Below are 16,847 nucleotides of genomic sequence, written 5' to 3'. Positions count from 1 at the left end.
TAAAGTTAATCAAAATGTCTCTAGTTCGGCTGAGTGGCTTCCCCTCCCCCTAGATAGGACCCCAGGAGTGAGAGAAAGCCATTTGATTTACCTTGTCTAGTGCTAGCTTGCAGTCTTCTTCCTGTCCTCTATGCTACATCCTATTCTGGTGTCTATCCCTGCAGAGAGGTCTGTTCTGCTGCTGAATGGGGAAGAGCTACAAGGCTAGTAGCAGACCCCTGGCCTCAACAACTGCTGTTCCCTCCCCCAGAGGGACACACGCTACCACAAGACATTAGTGCACTCCAGAGATTTTATTTCTGCTCCTCTACCTTATTTTACAGTCATCTGCCATGGAAGATTTGGGACCTTGTCATCCAGCTGCTTCTCCTATGGAGTAGTGTCACAGTAACGAGAGAAGCCACAGCCACCAATGAAAGCATGGCCAGAAGCACCAGGGTCAGGTCTAGTCTGGAGACAGGGTCTGAAGGAGGAGGAGGAGGAGGAGAGGTTAAGACAATCCAGATTTCTGTAGGGTCTAAAGTGTGGAGATGACACCTAGACTTCCCTGCCCCAGTGGTGCTCCCCCTACCGCTTAGGCCAGCCTTCATCAGAAAGATACTTGAATTGTCAACTCACTTTTTAGACTGTGAGCCAGCACCACCATCCCATTGATAGCCATCCAATAGAGGGCAGAGGCAATGCTAGCCCCAGTGCATTGAGTGCCACAGAGGCTCAGGGCATACAAGTCACCACTGAGGTGCCATAGTGTCCCCCCCGCTTCCCCCAAGTTTGCTGGTTTTTGAGACATCCTATGAATGTCCATAGGATAAGGATATAACCCAACATTGGCCCACTCATAGGAAGCACTCACAGGTATGGTGTCAGCCAGCATTAGCTTACATATGGATCATCAAGGAGTGACTTCTGCATGTAGCCCCCCTCCCCCCATGAACATTTATATTTGAACCCCCTAGACAGCATTGACTTGCTGTATTCCAGGTTACTGTGCAAGATGCCAGTTGTCCTACTAGGGTTTAACAGAAACCTCACCCTTGTTCTCATAGACGTGCTCTCTCCACGGCTCAGGGCTCTCCTGGAAGATCACAGGGCCAGGAGAACTCACCAGGTCCTGGGGCTCTCCTGTCCCATTGTCGATATCCAGGAACCGGCGGCCTCCTGGCAGATGGAATGGAGAGTTAGGGAGCTGTCTGTCCAGCGCACTCACAACCAGAGGGCCCATCGTGATGAAATGCAGCGTCACCATGGACTCAACCATGAGTCCTTACAGGCCTCCTGACAGGTTGTGGTACCAGGTATTAGATCTTCCTGAATTGCTTATTTGAAGTGTGGGAGAAGTTGGGAAGAAAGGCCATTTCATCAGGAGCAGCAGACACTCCACTCTCCAGAGGCAATTTCTAGTATTGTCTCCTACATAGGGCAGTTGTAGGAGATTAGGCCATTTACCTCTTCGTGTTAGCCCATCATACCCTAGCTAGCGCTACAGGACATGGTAGAGGTACATAACGAGCTGGGCTGAACGCCTTGCAGTCAGTGTATAGCACAGGGCTGGGCAAACTTTTTGGCCTGAGGGCCACATTAGCACTGTAAAACTATATGGAGGGCCAGGTAGGGAAGGCTGTGCCTCCCCAAAGAGCCTGGCTCCCTCCCAATTCCTGCCCCCCGACTGCCCACCTCAGAAACCCCCTCTGCCCCCCAACTCCTTGTCTCCTGACTGCCCCCTCCCAGGACCCCTGCCCCTAACTGCCCAATGGGACCACACCCCTATCCAACCCCCCGCTCCCTGACAGCCCCTGCTGGACTCCAATGACTATCCAATGCCCCCTGACTGCCCCCCCGAACCTCTGCCCAATCCAACCAGCCCCTGTCCCGACTGCCCCCTGACACCCTCTGCCCCTTCTCCAATCCCAACCCCCTTATGATGCTGCTCAGAGCAGTGGGAGCTCACAGCTCCTACCGGAGCAGAGTGCTGGAGGCGTGCTGAGGCTGCGAGGGAGAGGGACAGCACAGGAGGGGCTGGGGGCTTGCCTCCCCGGCCGGGAACTCAGGGGCTGGGCAGGATGGTCCTGTGGGTGGTAGTTTGCCCACCTCTGATATAGCAGGACAGGCAGATCTCTGTTCACTATGAGTCCTCTGGTATTTGGGATGGGAGCTTGTAGAAACCCACATGGATTTCAGACCACTCCGACTTACTTGTAGCAGCTCCTGATGGGCACAGGGTCCTGCAGGGCTCCAGCCGGGAGGGGTAGCAAGCTGAGGCGCTACAGTAAATGTACACCTAAAATCCACACAAGTGAGAATGGAGTTAGTGAGTGACTGGCCAGTGCTGGTAGGAGGCAGGAAGTAGATCCACAGCTATCGGTTTGGTTCTGCATGTGCAGCGCCTCAGCAGAGACTGAGGAGGTCAGGACCTGACTAAAATAGGAGCTCCTGCCCCTGCACTCCGACTTCCCCCTCCTCACCCGCTTTATATGTGGGCCCCTTCTCACCTCTCCCTCAAGTGCCACCTGGGAGGCGGAGTCCACAAAGGCAAAAGTGGAGAGGACGAAGCGCTGGTGGTGAGTCGGGAAGGGCAGCTCAGATGAGGCAGGGCCCACGGGCACAAGCTGGGTTCTGTAGTTGTCTGCCAGGAACGGGCACCTGGGAGCAAGACATGAGAGAAGGGTGGACCAAGGAAACCGCCTTCCTCCTCCCCAAGCCATGCTCCCCCTCCATCCCAGCCACTCACCCGTCCACCAGGATGGGCCACTGCGGCTGCTGCAGGGGGTTAGCGCTTGGGGTGGCCCAGCACTGGTGCAGAACCAGAACCAGGGACGGGTCTGTTCTGTGCAGGATGCGAACCTCCATGTAGACAGGGTCCCTGAGCACCTTCACCACAGGGTAGTCTCTCTCTGAGAGATAGGATCTGTAGCTCGGGTCTGTGGGGGAGAGGGTAGGAGGAGAGCAGAGCTGAGACACCTGTGGTCCTTCAGGGGGATGGGATCTCCGTGCTGGAGTGAGGGGTCACCTACCTGTGGCGATGCGCAGCTCAAGCCGGAGGGGTCCTGCCTGGGTGACTGGAGCAGGTGTGGGGGGCAAGAAGACCTCGACCTGGACTGGCAGAAAGTCACTGGCATTGTAGATGCAGCGAGCATGGAGGCTGCACAGGAGAGAGCAGAGGGAGGAGACAGGGGCTGATGCTCTGTGACTTCAGCTTGAGGCCACGTGGTGTCTGGCAGTGACCTTATTAGTGCTCGAGACAAGCAGGATCAGGCCCTATCAGTACTTGGATGGGAGACATCCAAGGATGCTAGTGGATCAACCCTTTTAGCAACTCAGATGTTCTTCCCTCCAACTCAGGGACTCAGCAGGAGTGTCTGAGCACGGCCACATGGGGGCCTTCTCAGACAGGCTAGAAGCACCTGCTTACTTGTCCTCACATCTCTTTTGGCAGCATTCTCAATGTAAGCAGGGGAATAGTCCTGCTCTTGTGGGGAACTTTCCTGGCTTCTGCACTACCCCGGTGAAGTGGGCTAGCGAAAGGATCCGAGTCCTCGCTCCCACTTCCTTTATCCAGTGGCCTCCCTGCCCTTCAGGGCTCCCCTCCACTCTCCTGTCTGGCAGAGTTCTCGTAACCCCAACAAGGCTAGGCCCAGGATTCTTGGGGGGAGGGGGGGAGAGGGGGCTCGACCCCCAACCCTGCTGTGGTCACCTAGGACTGGGGCTAGGGTGTCCCCACTCCGGGGTACTCTCTGCACTGGGCACTTCTGAACCATGAGCATTACATACAAGGTAAAGCAAATGCAAGTTATCTAATCAACTATTTTAGAAAGAAGGAAACATGGGAAAGGTTAAAGGAAACACATGACCTGACTCTGTGACCCAGGCAAATCCAGCTCACACGGAGGACAGGACCTCCCTGGCCTCCTGACTCTGATTAGCCTGCCCACCCTGTCAGGCTGACCTGGAGCACTGGCCTCTCCCCATTGTTCCTGGGGACTGTCACTCTCAGGGTCCTGATTTCCCATAGATCCTTCCCCTTTTAGTACTGGGAGCTAGCCAACCAGTACACCTCACTGAATGTTAGTAAGGGGGCAACAGTCCCTACATCAAGCTTTCTTTCTACCAACCCTGTAGGGAGTTATTAGTCCCTCAGGGTGGCCCCATGGAGCCCTTCTCGGGTCAGGCTGGCTGTGCCTACTTGTCATTGGAGATCGCACAGCAAGTGGCATTTACAATCATAAGATTAGGATTGGAAGAGCCCTCAGGTGGTCAGCTAGTCCAACCTGCTGCTCAAAGCGGGACCAACCCCAACTAAATCATCCCAGCCAGGGCTTGGTCAAGCCAGGTATTCAGAACCTCTAAGGATGGAGATTCTGCCACTTCCCTAGGTAACCCATTCCAGTGCTTCACCACCCTCCTAGAGGGATAGTCCCGTCCCCAATAGCCATCCTAGACCTCCACCACTGCAGCTTGAGACCATTGCTCCTTGTTCGGTCATCTGCCATCACCGAGAACAGCCAAGCTCCATCCTCCTTGGAACCCCTTCAGGTAGTTGAAGGCTGCTATCAAATCCCCCCTCACTTGTCTCTTCTGCAGACTAAATAAGCCCAGGTCCCTCAGCCTCTCCTCATAAATTATGTGCCCCAGCCCCCTAATCATTTTTGTTGCCCTCTGCTGGGCAATCTCCAAATTTTTCCACATCCTTTCTGTTGGTGAGGGCCCAAAACTGGACACAGTACTCCGGATGGGCTTCACCACTGCTGGTGAGAGGGGAATCACTTCCCTCCATCTGCTGGCAATGCTCCTACTAATGCACCCCAATATACCAGTAGCTTTCTTGGCAAGAAGGGCCCACTATTCATTCGTAGCCAGCTGCTCGTACACTGTAATCCCCAGGTCCTTGTCTGTAGAACTGCTGCTTAGCCAGTCGGTCCCCAGCCTGTACCAGTGAATGGGATTCTTCCCTCCTAAGTGCAGGACTCTGCACTCGTCCTTATTGAAGCTCAGATTTCTTTTAGCCCAATTTTCAATTTTTCTAGATCTCTCCCCCCAACTTAGTGTTATCCATTAACTTACACCCTCAGCAAGCCATCCCATCATCCAGATCATTAATGATAATGAACAAAACCAACCCCAGGACAGACGCCTGGGGCATGCCGCTTGATACCAGCTGCCAACTAGACAGAGCTGTTGATTGCTACCCGTTGACCTTGATGATCTAGCCAGCTTTCGAGCCACCTTTAATTCATTCATCCAGCCCCTACTTCTTTAACTTGCTGTCAAGAACACTGTGGGAGACTGTAACAAACTTTGTTAGAGTCAAGGTATATCATGTCCACCGCTTTCCCCACATGCGCAGAGCCAGTTCTCATCATAAAAAGCAATCAGGTTGGTCAGGCACGACTTGCCCTTGGTGAATCCATTTTGGCTGGTCCTGATCACCTTCCTCTCCTCCGAGTGCTTCAGAATGGATTCCTTGACAACCTGCTGCAGGATTTTTCCAGGGACTGAGGTGAGGCTGACCAATGTTGGCATTTGATCAGACAACGTAAAATCCTGACTCTTGGACAGTCAGCTGCACAGAGTGTCCTTCCCTTCACAAAGCAAGATTTTGCCCCATGCCCCATTAGGGATCAGGTGCATTCCCCCACTCAGAAAAGGGGATGTCTGTGACTGCAGGGAATCCATACCTGTAGAACATCCCCTAAGTCCTTTGGTGGTAGGAGAGGCTGCTGGAAAATTGATGGATCAGATCTTTGCCAGGGGAAAGGATCTGGCCTCACGCTTCCACTGTGGAAGGGCTGAAGACTGCTCACCATCACTTCCTTGCTAGTCAACAGAGCAGGCCAACTTACATGAAGGTGCTGTCCCAGCCCTTCCACAGTGGAAGCGTGAGGCCAGAAGACTGCTCACCATCACTTCCTTGCTAGTCAACAGAGCAGGCCAACTTACATGAAGGTGCTGTCCCGGGTGATGGAGCCGTCCGGCCCAGTCCGGATGTCGATGCCAGAGATCAGCTGGTTCTCATAGATCAGTTTGTCATGGATCACCTGGAAGAGTGGAGACATGGGGCAGGTTAGTCCCCCAAACCCCTGAGCAGAGCACTCACCCTGGCTTCCCGTGGGTGTCCCCTCACCTGGACTGTGGTGCCGCACTGCATGAGGGGGAAGCGGAAGATCACAAAAGCCTCAGTCATCCTGATGGGGTCACACCCTGCCTGGGCATAGGCTAGCCGGACACTCTCCAGGATGATGGGGTGATCAGACATGTCCCTGGAGACCACCAGAACAAAGTGACCATCCAGGAGGCACTGAACAGTGACTGCAACACAAAGGAGCAGGATTAAGTATAGATGTTCCTGGTAGAGGAATTGGGCAAGAGTTCCATGCCACACTCAGGATGATAGATTGGAGAAGAGCCATGAGAAATATTAGAAAACAGGCCTTGTAGTGACCAAATTCTGTCTCTTTAGACAGAGAGAAGGTTAAGGGGTGACTTGATTACAGTCTAAGTATTTAAATAAGGTGTAGATCTGAGAGCGAGGGTAGTTAACTCTTGGAATGGTTTGTCCAGGGTCATGGTGGATTCTCCATCACTGACAAGGCAAGACTGGATGTCTGCCAAGAGATCTGCTGGAGGAATTATTTCAGGGAAATCCTATAGCTTGTGTTATACAGGAAATCAGACAGACTAATGATCACAATGGTCCCTTCTGGCTTTGGAATCTATCAAATGAAGCCCCATGGGGGTAAGTGGGTTTGTCTGAGACAGCATGATTGCAGCTCATGTTGTGCAGGAACGAGACACAAGCCGGCAAAGTTATCCATCGATCTGATGATGGAGCACCAGCCTGTACCGTCTGATGGGTCTTCCTCTGCCACCACACATTTGGTGTTGGCTCTCAAGATCTGCCAGGCATTGGGCAACTGAGGAGAGACCGTGATGTAGGAAGAATCCCTTTGCACACAACTGATGCCAGCTGCAGCCTAGGGTGAGAGTTAAAGACATTGCATCCAAGTCTAGTTCACCATGCTAGTAGGTGGTGACCAAACTCATCTGAGACGTACGGTGTGTCACCAAGCTTCCCAGGACAGAGATGACAAAAGGCTCCATAACCTGACATGAGGGCAGGTCTCCCACCTGTGTTGCCAAAGTAGCAGGGAGTGGTGAGGTCAGTCTCATCATAACAACAGCCAGCCTGGAAGCAAGCAGCTTGGCCTGGGGCATCCGCACAGGGCATCTTCCCAGCCACCACACGGCACTGCTCCTCTGTGAGATGCGCCCCTAGAACAGCAGGGTGTGGATTAAGGAGAGCTAGAGAGCCTCTAAAGAGATCACGAGAGACCCTTCCCCAGAGACTTTTTAAGATCTGTAGTGACCTCTGGACAAGTGGCTGACCTCAACACCAGTCCAACCCTCCTCCCCTTCCCCAAAGGGCTGCAAGAGCTCCCACAGTGGTCCTCCATCCCAGCTCACCCTGCCCCCCACAACCATAACCCCAAACCACATACCACCTCAGACAGCATTGTGCTCAGATCCCCACCCCTGTCCTCCAGATGTAGCATGTTGCCCTTCTCTGATAGCAGGCTTAACATGTCACTTGGAAATTCAGGCTCCTGATCTGCTGCTGTGTCAGAGGAGAGCCCCCACCTACACCCTACAGCCCCCTCAACACAGCCAGCAGTGTGGTCAACTGTAATTTATCACTTAGCAGTTCTGAGGTGGGTTTCTCTAGCCATCTCATGAAATAGTGAGCAGACGCCTGCTCTATGAATTTTTCCTTTATTGAAGTCACCATCTCCCTTTACGGACGATGGGGCAGAAGCTAGCAGGTTGGCCACCATTTCCCCATAGCCGATCAGAGGAAAGTGTCCCTCATAAACATGGCTGCGAATTTCTTTCATGAGACTGAAGCTGTACCTACAGGCAAAGTGGATGCCACTCTGGTTTAGGGGGAGGCCTAGACAGGACTCTAGGAGAGGGAGGGACTAAGAGCTGTGAAGAGCCTGTGAGAGACACATGGGGGGTGAAGGAGACAGATTGCAAACAGATGTGGGGGTGAGATACGAAGGGATACAACATCAGATCCCAAACCCTGGGATACTGGAGGAACAGGGGAAGCCCCTCTGAGCAGCCAATCGCAAGGACACATTGGTGCATGTGTGACTGGATTTTGAGCCAAAGAAGCTCACAGACTTTGGAAGCAAGTGCCTTCCCCCTAAACTTTGAAAAACCAGAAGGCAAATAGCCACCCCTTCCCCTTCAAATAAACTGGGGGCGGGTGGGGGAAGAGCATGATTTCTAAACGAATCTCATTTTTGATTATGGCTTACAACACTGTCAACACCAGCTCAAGACAAGGTTCAGCTCCTCTGAAGACCACCACAGGAGTGGAGCATGAAACCTTCCATTAGAGGGGACCCACATGCACTCAAACCAGTTAGAGGTCACAGACACCCCCACACACCTATGTTGCTTGGTGGAGGATATATTTGGGGCACCGGGCGCACCAGGCCCGGCTGCGGCTGGGGCACCGGGCGCACCAGGCCCGGCTGCGGCTGGGGCACCGGGCGCACCAGGCCCGGCTGCGGCTGGGGCACCGGGCGCACCAGGCCCGGCTGCGGCTGGGGCACCGGGCGCACCAGGCCCGGCTGCGGCTGGGGCACCGGGCGCACCAGGCCCGGCTGCGGCTGGGGCACCGGGCGCACCAGGCCCGGCTGCGGCTGGGGCACCGGGCGCACCAGGCCCGGCTGCGGCTGGGGCACCGGGCGCACCAGGCCCGGCTGCGGCTGGGGCACCGGGCGCACCAGGCCCGGCTGCGGCTGGGGCACCGGGCGCACCAGGCCCGGCTGCGGCTGGGGCACCGGGCGCACCAGGCCCGGCTGCGGCTGGGGCACCGGGCGCACCAGGCCCGGCTGCGGCTGGGGCACCGGGCGCACCAGGCCCGGCTGCGGCTGGGGCACCGGGCGCACCAGGCCCGGCTGCGGCTGGGGCACCGGGCGCACCAGGCCCGGCTGCGGCTGGGGCACCGGGCGCACCAGGCCCGGCTGCGGCTGGGGCACCGGGCGCACCAGGCCCGGCTGCGGCTGGGGCACGTAGCGCATGGTCTCCTCTGGGGTTAAGTCACGTTCAGTGGGCTTGGGGCAGGTCATGTTCACATCATAGGTGGCAGCGACGGCCCTGGCGCTCAGCAGTTCCTCCACTCGGACTTGCAGGTGGTTACGCCCATCCTGCAATGAAGAGACACCAATCAGTCAGTATTGTGGCCTAACAGACTCTGTAGGCGCTAAGCGCAGCGCCCCCCAGCTGCACAGGCTGCTGTGACTGCAGGTATGGACCCATCTCCAGCTTCTGTTGTTGCTCAGGTACACTGGGGTGAGGCGTGCCAACCCCCCTCACCTTCTTCTGCACATGACAGCCATTGTAGCCAGCTGAGAAGATCATCGCTCCTTGCTCGCCAGATGTGACCCAATGGAGACAAATGGAGCAGTTGGTAACTTCGAAGGGTGTCCCAAACTCATCTGTGGAGAGAGTCATACAGGTCGTGGGTAAGGAAGAGTTAAAGCCCTTGATGAAGCTTAGCCAAGTAGCCATGTTTGGAACAGCGACAGTGGTTTGTCACATCCTTCAGTTTAGTGGAGTTTAGCATGGTGGGAAGCAGCTCCAAAGATACAGGACGGCCGTCATTTACCAAGTCTGACCTAGAGCCAGGAGTGTTAGGATATAGATATTCAGGCCTGTCTGTCAAGGCCTATACTCTCAGAATTTAGGTGTATTCTTATCACTTGGCTAGTTCTAGAGGTATAAGAGAAAGAATCAAAATCACTGTCTGCTGGTGTAAGGGCCTTCTCTTACTGTGACAGTCTGAGGCCCTGTTCTTAGGCTAAGGCCTTTGGCTAAGCAACAGAGGCAGCCATAAGTTGGGAAGCGAAGGGTCACATCCTCACATTCCAAACTAGTCACATTGAAATAAGGTGCTATTGGGCTGTTAGGCACTATCAGGACAGGATTGTATTCCTATCACCTCCAGAGAAAGGGAAGTGCCTAGAAAATGTAAAAGGAAACTTAGTTTGATAGCATCCTGTCTGGCAAGCACTCACTCATCAATAGCTGGGATGTGAAATCCTCATTCCTGTATTGTTTTTGTCATTTATAGTTCCCACTTTCCTATTGTTTGTCTGTCTGTATAATCTCTGTCTGGTTCTGTGATGGTTTCTGTCTGCTGTATAATTAATTTTGCTGGGTGTAAACTCATTAAGGTGGTGGGATATAATTGGGCACATAATCATGTACCAATGTGTTAGGATTGGTTAGTTACATTTCAGGAAAATGATTGGTTAAGGTATAGCTAAGCAGAACTCAAGTTTGACTATATAATCTGTAGTCAATAAGGAAGTGAGTGGGCATGGGTGGGAGGGGATGGGAACAGGGGTGCGGAAATTGGAATCATGTTTTGCTAAAGGGGGAAATGGGAACAGGGAATGGGGGTAAGGAAATTGGAATCATGTTTGGCTATGGGCAGGAATGGGAACAGGGACACAGGTGTAAGGCTCTGTGGTGTCAGAGCTGGGAAGGAGGACACTAAGGAAGGAAACTGCAATCATGCTTGCTGGAAGTTCCCCCCAATAAACTTTGAATTGTTTGCATCTTTGGACTTCGGGTATTGTTGCTCTCTGTTCATGCGAGAAGGACCAGGGAAGTAAGTGGGTGAAGGAATAAACCCCCTAACAAGGAGGGCTGAGAGTGGCCGAGCCAGGCCAGGCCAGGCCATCCCATCCCATGCTTGGGCATGACAACAGGGAGGTGATCGCCCACAGAGGGCGCAGGATCCAGGCGTCTGGAGCTCAAAGGGCCGAGTTACACCAGAGCTTGGGATACCCAGCCACATTTTGGTATGTCCTTTTACAGTCTCCCCCCAGCAGGGTTCCCTCTTTACCCTCTGCTATTTTGTGGGTCACGGTCAGCAGGCTGTTGTGAGGAAAGACTTAGCCCTAACCGTTGAATCCAGGTAGCAATCTCCAGTCTTTTCTCCAGGGGACAGAAGCCACAGACTCTCACTTCAGGAGACCAGGGTACTCAAGATTTGAGGGCAACAGCCAGGCCACCAAAAAGCACTAGAGTAGGACCTTCTTGTTCCCTTCCTAAAGCTCTCATTACATACTGTAGAAGTAAGAGGTTTCCACAAGAGACCCATAAAACCCGCCTGCATGTCTAAGAGGGCAGACGAGCAGGAGGCTTCTTAGCTTTCTCATGAAGCAGCCAGGCAGCTACTTACCCACAACTTTGAAGCGGACGGTGCGGCCCTGGCTGGGAAAGACCAGCAGCTGCATCCCATAGTCTCCACAGTCATACTCATGTTGCAAGACAGAGAAACTGATCCTGTGGAAGTCCCCCTGCCCAAGGGCTATCCTTAGGGACCAGAGCAGCACTAAGCCCACAAAATACCTACAGGCCAGCCCCATGGCTGAAGATGCTAAGAAAGAAGCCCTGTCTAGCAGCCACTTCTCATAAGGGGAGAGGCTGTGGGAGCGGGGCTTTGTAGGGTGAGTGAGTGGTGGGGAGGGGGCGGGGTGTGAATCAGATGAGCAGAGAGGCAGCACCTGGGGAGCTGCCTGGTGGTGGGGAGGGGCCGGATGAAAAGTGCAAAGCTCAGGGTGAAAGGGAAACATAACCATCGAACCCTTCAGCCCTAAGACCCCCCTCCCATTGAAGCCTCCTGTTACGCTACCTTTTCAGTGTTGCCAGCTCTCAGGATTTTATTGCAAGTCCCATGGTAACTGATGTTTTATTTCAAGCCCCATCTCCTGGAAACAAGGAACTAGCTGAGAACCTCAGTGTGCATTCAAAAGAAAAATAAGTTTCTTGCCCGCACAGTTGCAGAGAAAAGCATAAAAACAGGGCTCAAGCACACCCCAAGTGCCCCAAAAATCAGAAGGCCAAGTTGCCTGGAATCGAGGGGTCTAGTCAGTGTATCCTTCTGGGATCGGATGATTTAGTTGGGGATTGGTCCTGCTCTGAGCAGGGGGTTGGACTAGATGACCTCTTGAGGTCCCTTCCAAGCCTGATATTCTATGATTCGAAGCGGGCGGGCAGGCACAAGGTCGAGTCAGTGTGTAGGTGGCCATGGTATTGAATGAGGCCTTTTTCTTTCTTGTTCTGTGGGATTAGGTTATTGAAAAACTGGAGTGGATACAGAGAAGAGTCACAAATGCAATTTGCCGGCTGAAAGAAGTGCCGGCTAGCAAGAGATTCTCAGTGCTCAGTCAGTTTAGGTTATCGAAAAGGAGATCAAGAAGTAGCTCAAGTACAGTGCCCAAGTACATTCATAGGGCGAAAAGACTGGCTATTAAAGGGCTCTTTAATCGAGTGGAGAAGGGTAGAACAAGATCCAGCGGTTGGAAGTTGGAGCCAGCCAAATCCATGGACGATGCGTACAATAGCCTGGGGAGGCTGTACCTCCGCAAAGAGCCCCGCGTGGCCCTGCCCATGCTCCGCCCAAGGCCCCCTCCTTCTGCTGCTGGTAGTTGGCCCCAGCCCAGGCAAGCAGCCTGCTCCTCTTCCGGGAAGCCTGCTGGGCTGGGGCTGGGGCTAGGGCGGCTAGGACTTGGGGTGGCTGGGGCCGCACCACCCAGTTCTCCAGGGCTGGGGGGAAAAGGAGGGCTGCCCGACGCCCACCCAGTGGTCTGGTGCTGGGGAGCAGCCCACCCACCCAGTGCTGCGGGGCTGATGGGGCAGCCTGTCTGGTGCTCTGGGTGGGTGTGTGTGCCCTGGCGCTTTGGGGCTGGTGGTGCTTGGGCAACCCGGGATTGGAAGGGGGGTCTGGTAGCCGTGGAAGGGAGGGATTCTGGGCTTTGGGGTGGGGCCTCAGGCTGAAGGGTGGGCCGGGCCAGGGGCTAGCCTCCCCAAGCCTGTGGTTCACCCATCGTCCATGGCCAAATCTAAGGTAGACGTAAGGCACACATTTTGAAGGGTGACTAACCCTTGGAACAGACGACCACTGGAAGTGATGGAGTCTCAATCAGGCTATGTCTACACAGCTGCAGTGCTGCCCTGTAGTGCTGAGACATACTGCAGCAACGCTGTCGTAAATCCACCGCTCCGAGAGGTAGGACGATGGCAGAGTTCTTCCAGTGAGCTCATGGCATCTACCCTGGGAGAGAGGTTGGATTAACTACGTCTCTCAGGAGGGTGAATTTTTCACAGCCCTGAGGGACACACCTGGGTCAACCTAACTTTCTAGTGTAGACCAGCCCACAGGCGGCCTGTCTGGAAGACGCTTTACTTAGACACAAGTTATCGGGCTCCATGCAGAGGTAACAGGGTGACATTCTCTGGTCTGTGCTCTGCTGGAGGTCAGATTGGTTGATCTAAGGGTCCCTTCTGGCCTGAAAATCCATGAACCTATGAAAAAAATCGCTCAAGTGTATTTTTTGTGTGAAAAATCTCATGATTTTTGCAGCAATCTCTTGATTTTTGGCTCTTTGGGGTTGGGGCTCCCCGTCTCATCTCCCTCGCTCTTTCTGCCCTTCTCACTGCTGAGAATATCGCCAACCCTGAGCGCTCAAAAATCATGAGTCCCCCCAAACTCCTGAGCTTCCCTTAAAAATCATGAGATTTTAAAAATAACAAATTTGTGGCTATTTTAAAATGCTTTTCTGGCTTTTGAATCTGCGGAGGTCATGCTTTGAAGCTTCTCTGTCTCTACAGTTATTATGTATTTGTATTCCTGCAGTGCTTAAGAGCTCCTGTCATGGAGCAGGACCCCATTGGGCCAGGCGCCATACAAACATAAAACAAAAAGATGAGGCTTGAAACCCTTTTTTTAAAAGGAAAGCTGATGTTCTGGTATGTTCACCTGACTCCAGGAGCTGGAGCTTTAAGAAAAGCACAAAGTATTGCATCACTCACAATAACATGATGAGAGTTGGTAACTCCGTCTCTGCTTCTTCCCTACTTCCCTGTTGTGTTGTGAACACTGGGGCGGGGGGGCATCGGGGGAGGAATGTAAAACTCACTCAAAGATGCTTTATCTTTGCGGCAGGGCAAGCAAGGTGTGTAGAGAAACTGCTCCCGTGACTGGGGAATGGAGAACGGGCCCCTGAGCCTGATGCTAACAGCTGCCAAACACGCCTCCCCCACAGCTCTGCTTGTACTCTTAACTCTGACCTACACACATGCTGCTAGTCTGGTCTTCTGTCCCACTGCTCTGCACCCCCTTGCCCTGTATGTCAATCTCTGGCTTGCAATTTTAACTGCTCCTGCTTGGGCCCACACTGAGATTTAAACTCCATGATCTTCAGAGCAAAAACCAGGCGATTCTGAACGAAAAGGACTAACCATCTCTAGGGAGTGGCTGTAGCACACTCATTAACATCCATGTGAACCAGCCCCTAGAGAGCAACAGATCCCCAAGCTCCCCTCATGCGGGTGATATCGTCATCTCCGTACAGGTGTAGTCCTGGCCCCTAGTCACCCTGGTACTTTATCCCATCACCAACCCCATAAGGGACAGCTGCTGAGACCTAACATTACATGTCATACCTTTGGAAGGATCAGGCCTCCTCAGTGCTGAGTAGGGGGATCTGTGGGCAAAACCCTGGAGGTCCAGAAAACAGTGGTGTTAATTCACTAGGAGTCACTGCGTTCTGTCTGAGTCAGTGTTGGAACAGGGCTCTGGCGTGGTGCCAGGGGCTGATGGAGGTGCCATTGTTCTGATGAGGTGTGGAACTGAGGCCCATGATTGTTAATGATTTTACAGCTCTTTTAAAATAAGATTAAGGGGGTTAGCCCTAGTGGCCGGTGCAGAGTGCAAGTTAGGGGTGAAACTAGTCATAAATTAGGGAGGCCTCATACCAGGCCTTGAAGAAACCTAACCTGGCCAAGTATGGAGCTCCACAGACCGAGGCAGGCCTCAGCCTGAGCTGTGTGAAACCTGAGGATGCGCTGCAAGGACACCTCAATAGGCTTAGGCCTCTTGAGCTTCTCTTGCCTGGTGGTTTTCCTAGGCTCCATCTGTCTTTTTCTCATGGCACTGCTACCCCTCAGTACGTTTACAGTACAAAATTATTTCAAAATTATTCTATTTGAATTTTCGGAAGCTGTTTTATACATTCGGTCTTCTGTGTCCCTACTAAAGCGGGTGAATTTGGCAGATTGCGTCCACAGTACCAAGGCTGGCATCAAATGTCAGAGCGGTGCACTGTGGGTAGCTATCCCACAGTTCCCACAGTCCCTGCCGCCCATTGGAATTCTCTGTTAAGCTCCCAGTTAAGCATGATGGGGTAAAAACATTCTGGCGGGTGTTTCTGGGTGTGTGTCACCAGAAAGCTACAGCAGACAATCGTTTCGCCCCTTTTTGGCATGCAGACGCCATACTGCTTTCAGCAGACGGTGCACCGCTGCTCTCCTGCTACGATGAATCCACCTCTCCAACTCAACTCTGCTCGGCCATTGTGAATCGAGCAACACAGCTTCTGCCGCCAACTCTGCTCTCCCGCTATTGCCACGCTTGCAAGCTTCTCCATGTTGTCTGTCCTGGGCTCCCACCTCTGTGAAAGCCACAGAAGACAACCATTGTCAGTCTTTGTTCGGCTACCGTGACCCAAACAGCACAGCTTCCGCTGCCACTCTGCTCTCCTGCGTTTCGCACCCCTTTTCCAGGATTACCCATGCGAGCACCATAGCCATGGAGCCCGATCAGATCTCTGCTGCATTTTGACCATTGTAAATACCTCATGCATTATCCAGCAGTATGTGCAGTACCTGCAAGACTGGGCAAGGAAGTGATGACAGCACGATTACTATACTGATGAGGACACGGACACAGATGGCACGGCATGTGGCGATTGGGAGATCATGGTGCTAATGGGGCAGGTTCATGCGGTGGAACGCCGATTCTGGGCCCAGGAAACAAGCACAGACTGGTGGGACCGCATAGTGTTGCAGGTATGGGATGATTCCCAGTGGCTGCGAAACTTTCATATGCGTAAGGCCACTTTCATGGAACTTTGTGACTTGCTGTCCCCTGCCCTGAAGCGGAAAGACACCAAAATGAGAGCAGCCCTCACAGTTGAGAAGCAAGTGGCCATAGCCCTGTGGAAGCTTGCAATGCCCGACAGGTACCGGTCAGTCGGGAATCAGTTTGGAGTGGGGAAATCTACTGTGGGGGCTGCTGTGCTGCAAGTAGCCAATGCAATCAATGACCAGCTGCTATCAAGGCGAGTGACTTGGGGAAACGTGCAGACCATTGTGGATGGCTTTAATGCGCTGGGATTCCCTAAGTGCGGCGGGCAATAGACGGAACACATATCCCCATCTTCGCCCTGGAACATCAGGGCAGCCAGTACATAAACCGCAAGGGGTACTTTTCCATGGTGCTGCAAGCACTGGTGGATCACAAGGAACGTTTCACTGACATCAATGTGGGATGACCTGGAAAGGTGCATGACACTCGCATCTTCAGGAACTCTGGTCTGTTTGAACAGCTGCAGGAAGGAACTTACTTCCCAGACCGAAAATTACTGTTGGGGATGTTGAAATGCCTATAGTTATCTTGGGGGACCCAGACTACCCCTAAATGCCATGGCTCATGAAGCCGTACATAGGCACCCTGGACAGTAGTAAGGAGCAGTTCAACTCTAGGCTGAGCAAGTGCAGAAAGGTGGCAGAATGTGCATTTGGACGTTTGAAAGCACGCTGGTGTAGTTTACTGACTCGGTTAGATCTCAGCACAACCAATATTCCAATTGTAATTGCTGCTTGTTGTGTGCTCCACAATATCTGTGAGAGTAAGGGGGAGACATTTATGGCGGGGTGGGAGGTTGAGGCAACTTGCCTGGCGACAAGTTTCACACAGCCAGACAACA

General features: G+C 53.3%; 1 protein-coding gene across 1 annotated transcript; it reads right to left on the bottom strand.

Annotated features, from left to right (window-relative positions):
- Nucleotides 1-323: 323 nt before the first annotated feature.
- On the bottom strand, nt 324-12,470 carry LOC140913803 (zona pellucida sperm-binding protein 1-like). The gene is made up of 14 exons (XM_078853430.1): nt 12,439-12,470; nt 11,258-11,502; nt 9,382-9,503; nt 9,078-9,212; nt 8,450-8,930; nt 7,123-7,266; nt 6,119-6,303; nt 5,935-6,032; nt 3,012-3,139; nt 2,729-2,918; nt 2,490-2,640; nt 2,194-2,278; nt 1,033-1,158; nt 324-463 (listed from the first exon to the last, which is right to left on the bottom strand). Exons 1-14 carry the CDS (start codon nt 12,468-12,470, stop codon nt 324-326), a joined length of 2,262 nt encoding a protein of 753 aa, XP_078709556.1.
- Nucleotides 12,471-16,847: the final 4,377 nt, after the last annotated feature.

The sequence above is a fragment of the Lepidochelys kempii genome, chromosome 6, assembly GCF_965140285.1.
Source record: "Lepidochelys kempii isolate rLepKem1 chromosome 6, rLepKem1.hap1, whole genome shotgun sequence".
NCBI lineage: Eukaryota > Metazoa > Chordata > Testudines > Cheloniidae > Lepidochelys > Lepidochelys kempii.
The sequence above is the reverse complement of the archived record's forward strand: the minus strand, read 5'-3'. Positions and strand labels throughout refer to the sequence as shown.

Excerpts from the sequence above, each read along its gene's own strand:
- LOC140913803 (XM_078853430.1), bottom strand. The coding sequence starts at position 12,470 with ATGGGCAGGGCCACGCGGGGCTCTTTGCGGAG. Across the intron at positions 9,213-9,381 it reads GCTGTCATGTGCAGAAGAAG|GATGGGCGTAACCACCTGCA; the intron begins GTGAGGGGGGTT and ends TCTTCATTGCAG. Across the intron at positions 6,033-6,118 it reads AGTGCGGCACCACAGTCCAG|GTGATCCATGACAAACTGAT; the intron begins GTGAGGGGACAC and ends CCACTCTTCCAG.